General features: G+C 36.0%; 1 protein-coding gene across 2 annotated transcripts in view; it reads left to right on the top strand.

The window, feature by feature from the left end:
• The window catches only part of nell2a (neural EGFL like 2a), a 94,048-nt gene that overhangs the window by 63,858 nt on the left and 17,607 nt on the right, over window positions 1-12,583 (top strand). For both annotated transcript variants that reach the window (XM_067379250.1, XM_067379251.1), the window contains exons 14-15: window positions 6,627-6,749; window positions 6,829-6,924. In XM_067379250.1, the coding sequence (XP_067235351.1) occupies window positions 6,627-6,749; window positions 6,829-6,924 (219 nt within the window). The remainder of the gene's footprint in view (window positions 1-6,626; window positions 6,750-6,828; window positions 6,925-12,583) is intronic.

The raw sequence follows: 12,583 nt of genomic DNA, 5'->3' as shown, positions 1-12,583 counted from the left end.
TTCTTCCCATATCTACTAACCTCGTTACATTGGTGCCGAAACCCGGGAGGAAGGAGGGACATGCTGTCGGAGAGACTCGAGGCCGGCACGCCTCGCAGGTGACGCTCATTATCACTCGCGTCACCGGCCTCACGCCGTTCCCTCACGGCTCTCGCCCGCCCTGCTCGTCACACAACCCTTTTTAACAAAAGTTCTTAACTATTTTAACCAATAACAGCGCTTCCAACAAAAATTCTTAACTAGTTTAGCCAATAACATTGCTTCCAACCAAAATTCTTAACTAGTTTAACCAATAACATTGCTTCCAACCAAAATTCTTAACTAGTTTAACCAATAACAACCCTTTTTAACAAAAGTTCTTAACTATTTTAACCAATAACAGCGCTTCCAACAAAAATTCTTAACTAGTTTAGCCAATAACATTGCTTCCAACCAAAATTCTTAACTAGTTTAACCAATAACAGCGCTTCCAACAATAATTCTTAACTAGTTTAACCAATAACAACCCTTTTTAACAAAAGTTCTTAACTATTTTAACCAATAACAGCACTTCCAAAAAAGTTCTTAACTAGTTTAACCAATAACATCACTTCTGACAAAATTCTTAAATACTTTAACCAATAACAACCCTTTTTAACAAAAGTTCTTAACTAGTTTAACCAATAACATTGCTTCCAACCAAAATTCTTAACTAGTTTAACCAATAACATTGCTTCCAACCAAAATTCTTAACTAGTTTAACCAATAACATTGCTTCCAACCAAAATTCTTAACTAGTTTAACCAATAACATTGCTTCCAACCAAAATTCTTAACTATTTTAACCAATAACAGCGCTTCCAACAAAAATTCTTAACTAGTTTAGCCAATAACATTGCTTCCAACCAAAATTCTTAACTAGTTTAACCAATAACATTGCTTCCAACCAAAATTCTTAACTAGTTTAACCAATAACAACCCTTTTTAACAAAAGTTCTTAACTATTTTAACCAATAACAGCGCTTCCAACAAAAATTCTTAACTAGTTTAGCCAATAACATTGCTTCCAACCAAAATTCTTAACTAGTTTAACCAATAACAGCGCTTCCAACAAAAATTCTTAACTAGTTTAACCAATAACAACCCTTTTTAACAAAAGTTCTTAACTATTTTAACCAATAACAGCTCTTCCAAAAAAGTTCTTAACTAGTTTAACCAATAACATCACTTCTGACAAAATTCTTAAATACTTTAACCAATAACAACCCTTTTTAACAAAAGTTCTTAACTAGTTTAAACAATAACATTGCTTCCAACCAAAATTCTTAACTAGTTTAACCAATAACATTGCTTCCAACAAAAATTCTTAACTAGTTTAGCCAATAACATTGCTTCCAACCAAAATTCTTAACTAGTTTAACCAATAACATTGCTTCCAACCAAAATTCTTAACTAGTTTAACCAATAACATTGCTTCCAACCAAAATTCTTAACTAGTTTAACCAATAACAACCCTTTTTAACAAAAGTTCTTAACTATTTTAACCAATAACAGCGCTTCCAACAAAAATTCTTAACTAGTTTAGCCAATAACATTGCTTCCAACCAAAATTCTTAACTAGTTTAACCAATAACAGCGCTTCCAACAAAAATTCTTAACTAGTTTAACCAATAACAACCCTTTTTAACAAAAGTTCTTAACTATTTTAACCAATAACAGCTCTTCCAAAAAAGTTCTTAACTAGTTTAACCAATAACATCACTTCTGACAAAATTCTTAAATACTTTAACCAATAACAACCCTTTTTAACAAAAGTTCTTAACTAGTTTAAACAATAACATTGCTTCCAACCAAAATTCTTAACTAGTTTAACCAATAACATTGCTTCCAACAAAAATTCTTAACTAGTTTAGCCAATAACATTGCTTCCAACCAAAATTCTTAACTAGTTTAACCAATAACATTGCTTCCAACCAAAATTCTTAACTAGTTTAACCAATAACAGCGCTTCCAACAAAAATTCTTAACTAGTTTAGCCAATAACATTGCTTCCAACCAAAATTCTTAACTAGTTTAACCAATAACAGCGCTTCCAAAAAAAATTCTTAACTAGTTTAACCAATAACAACCCTTTCAACAAAAGTTCTTAACTAGTTTAGCCAATAACATTGCTTCCAACTAAAGTTCTTAACTAGTTTAGCCAATAACATTGCTTCTGACAACATTCTTAACTAGTTTAACCAATAACAACCCTTTCAACAAAGGTTCTTAACTAGTATAAACAATAACACTGGAACGGCTGTAATTCTTAACTAGATTAACGAGAATAACTTCCTTGGTCAACCAGCATCAAAGCAGGATAACCATAATGTGAAATCAAGCTGTCAGCACCAGAACAGCCAATCAAAAGCCATTTAAAGGCTGATTGACATTTCCAGAACTCAGCCGTCACTTGCAGCGTCTTTTCATGAAACGTCCCTGCGTGAGGCTTTTCAGTGCGTTTGAAAGTGCAGAACGTGTATTTGAGGCGACATCAATAATTGCCGAGTCTGAAAATTGTGGAGCGGCTGTAATTCTTGTTTTGTTTTCATCCATCAGCACTGTGTGGCCCCCTGCTGGCTCGCCACATCTTTAAAACGCCAATCACGTCACCCCGGCGTTTTTTGTGCATGACATAACAGAGCAGATGACATGCGACTGATGCAGACTTCTTCAGATGGGCTTTTTTCTGCAAAACACCTGACATTTTGCTGCCGATTTCACTGCCCCGCATCATATTTGCTGTATGAAGTTCTTACTAATTTTGGGGTGCTGATTGAAAAAAATAGTGTCTGTTTTGCTCTAGCATGTCACTTTCTCACAAAATATGATGTGCTTTTGACAGCCATTTATGGTGAAGTAGTCTCATATTATCATTTAATCAGCAGAAAAACTGCCACAAAGACATGATTCCCATCTTCCTCTGAGCCAGATCACTACTATCTGTTCAATTCTCTGCCCATTTTCACATCTTTGGCATTATTTAATGCCTGTTCCTGATTTCAAGGTCAGTGACAGAAGAAAATACATGTTTTCTGCTATATCTGTTTTACTACATCCAAGCAGTGACAGAAAAGTACAGCTTATGAACTTGTGCTCATGTAAAGTTCTTTGACATTAAATGGAGTATTTGAACATATTTTTACACTCCTTTGCAGATTGCAAGTTAAATGATACTTCTTTTGACTGTGCATTAGTGCATTACAGCTGATATATACATATAACCTGAAAAATCGTCATATTTCGTGAAAAACGAAAACGACGGAAACGCTGAGGAAGAGCCTCATTTTTGTAGAGCATCATGTAGCGGCACAGCCTGAGCACAGATGTTGTGGCGCAGAGAACAGAGGCGTCCCTGATGACTGCCTGTACATAATTGATTGTTTATCTGCCTGCTGCATGAATGACAGAAGCGCAGGAGTGTCGCAGCCTTTCTCGATCCCGATGCGATCGTCATGCAGGTGTGACGGCCGGCGGGCGGCAGTGACCTTGAGCTAATCCTCTCATCTGACATCTCCGTTCTGTATCGCTGTGATAGACAGCAGCACAATGCATGTTTGGGCCTGTCTGCATGTGTGTGTGTGTGTGTGTGCATCTCATAATGTAGTCTGTTGCATTCATCTCTTTGGGATTGAAACTGTCATTTCCAGTTTGCGTGAAGAAACTCAGGACACTTGGTGAACGACATTGACGGGTTTCAGGCCGGATTCGAGATGAACAAAGTGTCATTGTGCTCCTTTAGACAACTGAAAAATACAACAAATGCACTGCAGAGAAGTATTTTTGCCTCATTTTTCAATACAAATATCTAAACATTCCTAAATCAAGATACACTTACTTGAGATGCAAAATGACCTCAGATAAGTTTTGTTTACTCTATAAAATATCAAAATTAAGTGCTTAAAACAACAACAAATATCTGTCAATGGTATCAGAAAAATAATTAGTTTATCTGCTAATCTTATTATTAATTTATTTTAATCATAAACTGCATTTGTTTTGCTTATGAAGTAAAGGTATCTTTATTTAAGAATGTTTAGATATTTGTACAGGAAGACAAGACAAAAATACTGAGGAAGTACATCATTTTTTTGCAGTGTGCAGCATACATATTAATATTGGAACTGAATTTAGATTCTAAACATGCTTTTTTTAGACTCGAGAGGAAGTTCTGAAAGTTACGGTATGTTTTTATAGTCATATCGAACTCTTGCATCTCTTTTTTATGATTTGACCCCTTTAATAAATCTAAAGCAGGCATATGGGATGGCGATTGATTTATTCATACAGTTCTTGGCTCTCCTGAATATAGTAATGATGGGAAATTTTGGCAGCCTTCTTTGATATGAAGCCAGTGTTCCTTTCCTTCTGATTTTATATTAATTAGAGGAATTATGACAGCTCTGAAGGCATTTTATGCAATAAAAATATAATTTTCATTCACACCTGCGAGATGCTTCCACACAGGGTCTAAAATTAACACTCACCGAGAGCCAAATGTCAATAAAAACTGGCTTTCACAGGTCACTCGCCAGCTGGCCGGAAACTATATTAGGACCCACAATATAATATGAGATTTAGATAGAAATATATGAGAATATTCTGATGTAAATGATGGGAGTGATTTAAATTAGACTAACAAATGTCTACTGAACCTGGTGAATTTTACCTCTTCTTTATGTGTCTTCATGTGTTGGCAAAAACTACATTTTATGGACCCTGATTTCACATGACTTTCTGTGAACTTTTGAGGGTAATTTCATTCATAATTTTTCAATATCAGTTTTATAAGCACAAGAATCTTAGATCTTACTCTCTGAAGACCCTTTCATCTAAACAAACTTTGAAGCATGTCAGAATTCAAGAGTCTCTCAATGTAAGGCCAGTCATAAAGCAGATCATCTCGAGTCAATATTTTCATCAGACACATTGAAAAGACACTTCTGACCAATTGATGTTTCTTGTAAAAGCGTATGGATTTACCATTACTGACACAGCATGATTAAATATATCAGTACTAACTGCTTTTAAAAGTCAATGACAGTATAATAAAATATTATTTTTAGCACTGCTTTTTTAAAGTGACATATTTCCACAAGTAAGTCTAGTGATGACATGTAAAGGTTACAACTACATGTTTTCTAAAAGAACTAATAATTTCTTTTTTCATATCACTAAATGTGAAAAGTGTAAAAATGTGAAATACTCAAGCTTACCAGCTTTTGCTGTTGCATTTCCTTCCTGAATCACATGCACATGGTCTGTAATTATTCCTTCATTTGTGTTTATTTCCGCTGGGAGTGTGTTTGCTGGAGGATTTTATGAAATCTCAGCCGGTCTGAGAGATGAATGTATCCCACAATCCCTCATGGATACAGATCTCAGTCTGCGCTCACGGTCAGTTAGAGGGCAGGAGGAAAGCGTCACGTCTACAGCTTTCTGACAACTTTAGCTTGTGATGAAAATCTGCAATGCATCATTTCTGCATTAAAAAGAATGTTTAATGAACATTTACAGATAAATATACAGATATAAATATGGTTTGATTCATAATTTATTTATGAAAGGGAATGTACGGAAGCATTTTTTTCCGGAATAAAAAAGAAAGAAAGAAAAATATCATTTTAATCTTGGAATTGCAAGATAGAAACTCGGAATTGGGAGGAAAAAAATCAGAATCACCAGATATAAACTTTCAATTGAAATTTATAAAGTCTAAATTCTGAGATATAAACTTGCAATTCTGACTTTATATTTGCATTTTTTTTTAAATATCTTGTAATTGCGAAAAAATTAAGTCAATTGCAAGAAATAATCTCAAAAAAAAAAAAAAAGTACTCTGACTCGCAATTCTGACTTTATATTTGAGTTTTGATATAAACTGGGGGGGGGGGGATTAAGTCAGAATTGCCAGATATAAACTTGCAATTGAGTTGTCTAAATTCTGAGATACTTACAATTCTGACTTTATATTTGCAAGTTTTGATATAAACATAGAATTGCGAAAAAATAAAGTCAAATTGCAAGAAGACTTTATATTTGCAAATTCGCATTTCTGTCTTTATATTTGTGAGTTTTTATATAAACTTGAAATTGACAGATATAAACTTGCAATTGAGAGCTATAAAGTCTAAATTCTAAAAATATAAACTTGCAATTCTGACATTATATTTGAGAATTTTGATATAAACTTGGAATTGTGAAGAAATAAATTCAGAATTGTGAGAAATAAAGTCAGAATTGCCAGATATTTTGCAATTGAGAGTTATAAAGTCTAAATTCTGAGATATAAACTTTGTATTTGCGAGTTTTGATATAAACTTGGAAATAAAGTCTGGATTGCGTGAAATAAAGTCAGAATGCCAAGTTTATATTTCACAATTCTGACATTTTTTCGTATAATTGAAAGATATAAACAGAATTCTGAGAAAAAAAGTGAGATTTTTTATTGTTGTATTCCATGGCGGAAACAAGCTTCCACAGGAATTTTAGCAGAGCACATCTTTGTAAGCGGTGATGACATCAACTGAAAAAGAAAGACATTTTCTTTAGAATAAGATCACCAATGAATCAATCGATTATGATCTCATCTTTGATTTCTCTCTCCAGAACACGATGAGTGTGCGTCCGGGCAGCACAGTTGCGATGAAAACGCTCTGTGTTTCAACACCGTCGGCGGCCACAGCTGCTCCTGCAAACCCGGATACACCGGCAACGGCACCACCTGCAGAGGTGAGACAGCCATCCATCTGCCGTCTCACCCCGTCACGTGACCTGTCTCACCTCCGTTTGTCCTCTCTCTGACCCACAGCCCTCTGCGATGGACGCTGTCTAAACGGCGGCTCCTGTGTCTCTCCGAACATCTGCGTGTGTCCACAGGGCTTCAGCGGGCAGAACTGCGAGACGGGTAAGATTCACTCCAAACGCCTCTTTCTGATCTCGAGCACTTTCCAATGCCTCTCTCAGCTCCTCCAGCTCATCTAAGGACTCTTTCATCTCGTTGCGAACAAAGCATGAGTGTGTAAATTGCAGTTCTGAAGAAAAGTGCTTGATTGTGGCTGTGATTGTTTTATGTGGGAGCAAGAGTGGACGGCAAGACTTGAACTTAAACATCATAGTAATGGTATATATAGTTATTATTGCTGGACATTCAACAAGTACCCAGGTTCCTAAATGATGACAGAGCAGCCATCAAGTGTTAGACAGTATTCTAGGTTATTTTGTGTGAAGGTTTTTTGTCCAATAATTAGAATCTCTGTTTTTTCTGCATTTAGTAGTAGGAAATTACTAGTAATCCAGTTTTTGATATCAGCTATACATTATGTTAATTTAGCGAATTGGTAAGTTTTGTCAGGGCGTGAAGAGATATAGAGCTGAGTATCATCAGTGTAACAGTGAAAACTAACGCCATGCTTCCTAATGATATCTCCCAAGGGCAGCATGTACATAGTAAAAAACAACGGTCCTAGTACTGAGCCTTGCGGTACTCCATATTGAACTTGTGATTGATATGACATCTCATCGTTTACTACTACAAACTGATAACGGTCAGATAAGTATGATTTGAAGCATGCCAATGCAATTCCACTAATGCCAACATAATTTTACTCTGACTGTGTGTGTGTGTGTATATATATATATATATAAAACACATGCATGTACACAAGCATTTATCTATCTATCTATCTATCTATCTATCTATCTATCTATCTATCTATCTATCTATATATATATGCACATCTGTATACACACATATATGCATGTACACAAGCATTTATCTATATATCTATCTATCTATCTATCTATCTATATATATATGCACATCTGTATACACACATATATGCATGTACACACACACACACACACACATATACATATATACACATCTATACAGGTTCATGTATATATGCACATCTATATACACAAGAATGTATAGGATTAAACAAAAAAAAGTTAATCTTATTTAAATATTTTCTCTTTTTATTTAAATATTGTTGGACACAAAACAAAAGATCAGATTATTCTCGTTTGTGATGTTGCTCAGCATCAACTAAACAAACCGCTTAACATGTGTTGTATTTAATAACATGTTCTTCCTCATCTAGAATATTGTGAGGCATGTCTTGCTCTGTATTTTCACGATACCTTCCCTTTATGTGCTTGCTATTCTTGTTTTAAAAAAAATGATTATGTCTCCTGTACACGTGCTCGTTTGTCTTAATTTAGGCCTCAAGCTTTGTTTAGTTTACTAAATAGAGCATCTATTTCTCCTGCAGCTAAAGGGAAACGTGTCCGCCATCTGTGCGTTTATCATCTCTGTGAAACAGAGTCATCTTTTTTTCTCGTTCCCTCACTCACCTCGGGTCCTACTCACCATCGGCCCACGTTTATTTAACGGGTTCTGTTGTTATTGACCCCCAGGGTAAAATCTCCGCCCTCTGTTGCTCTAATTTTGAGCTGGATGGATACAGATTACGCACGACTGGTGAACACGTGGCAGCGTTTTAATGAAAACACGAGACAAACTCTCAGTGGAAACATGCAGCGACTTTTGCTTTGTGTCGTAGATTAGCATTGTGTTCTGACGCGCTAGTCCCGCATGAGCAATTTACAGCAGATGTTGCTTGTTTCTGGACGGTTTCACACTGGAGATGAAGTGAGCAGACACATCCAATGAGACACACAGTGCACGTCCCAACCCATCGATCCCATATAAAGGGCATTTTTACGAGATGCCCTCACTCTGGCCTTTGATTAAAATCAAATGGCTTTTCTTTTAAAATTTTCTGTTCGCTTTCTCCTAGAGGATACAAGATGGAATGAAGCGGATGAGTTTGCTTTTTTCCCCCACATAGATGCTGGAATCATATTTAACAATTTTTCACAAACCACCAGAGACCCTTGAAGCAAAAGGTCTTACAAAGTTCATGTACCGAACCGTTTCATAAAATCAAAACATGAGAGGTTGTGTTACACAATTTTCTTTCTTTCTGTTATTTTTAAAGGTAATCTTTATTAATCACGTGAAATGAATTGAAATTCAAAGAAATTGTAATATTTTGTAAAATGGTCATATTTAACTAGAAAAGCAAAGTGTATGAATATTTTGGAAGTCCTTTACAGTGATGACAGAACTGGGCTAATATGGTCATACTTCCTAGTTCTAGTAAGAACTCTAGCTGCTGCATTTTGTACGAGCTGTAGTTTATTTATCAAGCGGGAGGAACAACCACCCAGTAGAGCGTTACAGTAATCTAGCCTTGAGGTCATGAACGCATGAACTAACTGTTCTGCATTTTTCATTAAGAGCATATGTTGTAGTTTAGATATATTTTTAAGATGGAAGAATGCGGTTTTACAGATGCTAGTAACATGGCCTTCAAATGAAAGCTTGGTATCAAAGAGCACACCCAGGTTCCTACACAGCAAAATCTCCAGAGTTAAATCAACTCTGCACAGAGTACATATGGTCCCTCTCTAAATAGTGTTAAAATAACACTGAAGCAGAGTTAAAGTTAATGAGATAATTAAACAATTAAGTGATGATTGTGCATTAGTGATGAACACCTGCTGTTAACAAGCAGAATCACTGAAGAAAAGAGAAACACAAGAACTACAACTGACTTCAGTCACAGCCTTATTAATTGCTTAATTATCTCATTAACTTTAACTCTGCTTCAGTGTTACTTTAACACTATATAGAGTGGGACCATATGTAATCTGAGCAGAGCTGATTTAACTCTGGAGATTTTACTGTGTAACTGACGGTGAAGACTTAACAGAGCAGCCATCAAGTGTTAGACAGTATTCTAGGTTATTGCGTGAAGAAGTTTTGGTCCAAAAATTAGAATCTCTGTTTTTTCTGAATTTAGTAGTAGGAAATTTCTGGTCATCCAGTTTTTTATATCAGCTATGCATTCTGTTAATTTAGCGAATTGGTGATTTTCGTCAGGGCGTGAAGAAATATAGAGCTGAGTATCATCAGTGTAACAATGAAAACGCCATGCTTCCTAATGATATCTCCCAATGGTAGCATGTACAGAGTAAAAAGCAACGGTCCTAGTACTGAGCCTTGCGGTACTCCATATTTAACTTGTGATTGATATGACATCTCATCGTTTACTACTACAAACTGATAACGCTCAGATAAGTATGATTTGAACCATGACAATGCAATTCCACTAATGCCAACATAATTTTCGAGTCTATTTAATAGAATATTGTGATCAATAGTGTCAAATGCAGCACTAAGATCCAGTAACACTAATAGAGAGATACAACCACGATCTGATGATAAGAGCAAATCATTAGTAACTCTAATGAGAGCAGTCTCAGTACTATGGTACGGTCTAAATCCTGACTGGAAATCCTCACAGATACTATTTCTTTCTAAAAAGGAACATAGTTGTGATGAAACTGCCTTTTCTAGTATTTTTGACAGAAAAGTGAGATTCGTGATCGGCTGATTTGAGATAGATAATAGACAGACAGATAGACAGATAGATAGATAGTTAGTTTGTCAAGCAGCATTATGATACACAATAGCAATAAACGTAAAACGCACCTCCAGCTCAGGAAATCCAGTTTGGCAGAAAGTGTTTTGATGGTCAGTGATGGTCTTCATTGTGTGTCAGGATTGCAGAGGCAGTTCTGACTGTAATTTTGACGACATGATGTCTGTGCCATTTTCCATGTCCTGCCGTTTGTCTAGTAAACTGTCTGTTGGAAAAGAGTCTGTTTTTGATGCCTGCTGGGCAGCCAGAAGCCGCAGCAGTCAAATGAACTAATAAAGGAGCAGAAACGCAGAATAAATGAGGTGCTGTTGTTGATCCTGGATGCTGGAGCAGGTTTCCAAATGAAAGCGCGCTAGTTTGATGTTCACCTGGAGGCCCGATGTTATTTTTATTCAGCTCAAGTTTCAATAAACGTGGTTATGAATCAAACGGCATGAAAATGCAGCGAATAACAGACGAACACCTTCACAGGAGCCAGTGAATTTATGAAGACATTAGCAAAAACTTCTAAAGCAGCATCCAAAATGAAAAGGGACCTCATAAATGAGTGATTTGAATCTTAAATATTGCTCCTCGTGTGAAGTACATCAAACTGAGTCAAAATCAGAGTCGAGATTTTTTTAATTAGATGTAAGAAGACATCATCAATATGTTTTCGTCTGTTTACTTGAAAAAGAGATACTGTAAATCTATTCACTGTTTAAAAGTTTAGGTTTGGTAATGTTTTTGAAAGACATAAAATAGTAATCTTTTGTTGCTTATGAATACTGTCCATGCTGAGTAAATTAATTAATTTCCTTCCAAAAATTCCTCTCATAGAGTCTCCTAATGCAGTCTTGTATTGTGAGATATGGACGTTCACTTGCATCAGAGTTTAGCGCACAAACAAACACGAATAAACAATCATCAAAGCGAGTCCAGAATGAGAACAATCATCAACAAAAGACAAAAGGAAAGATGAAGAAACAGCTCTTTCATGAAGTTGAAAGAGAAGAAACAAACATAACACGACGCAAAATTAAGTCGCAACAAAACAAATAAAGTCCTATTAGACAGTTAAAGCAAGTTTAGAACATTTCTATGGTTTCAATAGTCAATCAGAGTATAAATCTTTCTCTAAACAGTCAAAATAGTATGTTTTAGTTTGATCGGCTAGTTTTATGTGATCCTCCATTTTTAAGGCATTTTCTGAGCATCATGCTACGCTACAATATTTATCAGCCTTGCATGAACTAGAATGTTCTGTTACATAATTGTTCGATCAGTAAACATTATTATCAGTTGCATATCACACGACACAAGACGCTGAGGGTTTCCTCAGATAACCGGGACGCTTGAGTCCTCAGAAGCCCAGAGAGATCCAAGCCAAATGCTTTATACGTCTCCTCTGGAGCCACCGAGAGCAACTCAAAGAGAATCACACTCTCCGAAATAAAAGAGACAGCTTGTGAGTGAGTGCGGGGCTCTGGGATACGACTGAACATGAAAATGCTTTCAATCGCCTGCTCTCTTGTCCTCTTCTCTGGCTTTTTACGAATTCTCTCAAGACCATCTGACAAACCGAGCAGAGAAAGACACAGGCGTGATACAGATGATGATTTGAGGGAAAATTTTACAGGAAACCTAAAGAAGAAATTATGCACAGAAAGAAAGGACACGTGATTAGCATGCATGCTAAGTGTCGCTGCACCTCGATGATGTCATCGCGTCCCTATAGATACTGCGGAGACGCAGAAGATGCATTATTCACACAGTCGCGCGCATGCAATCACAGACTATAAAACCACGCTGCATGCATTATTCACATGCACAATCACACACTTGCATGTACATGCAATCACAGATATAAATGCAAACACAAAAATGCACATTATACAAACATGCTATATGCATTATTCACAATGCACACAAACAACATGCATTCACACAGACAAATCACACACAAAATCACAAGTACTTGTGCACATTAAAACAAACATGCATTATTCACAAACTTGCATGAACATGCAATCAGATACAAGTGCACATTGTACAAATACAGTATGTGCATTA

The sequence above is a fragment of the Chanodichthys erythropterus genome, chromosome 24, assembly GCF_024489055.1.
Source record: "Chanodichthys erythropterus isolate Z2021 chromosome 24, ASM2448905v1, whole genome shotgun sequence".
NCBI lineage: Eukaryota > Metazoa > Chordata > Actinopteri > Cypriniformes > Xenocyprididae > Chanodichthys > Chanodichthys erythropterus.
The sequence above is the reverse complement of the archived record's forward strand: the minus strand, read 5'-3'. Positions and strand labels throughout refer to the sequence as shown.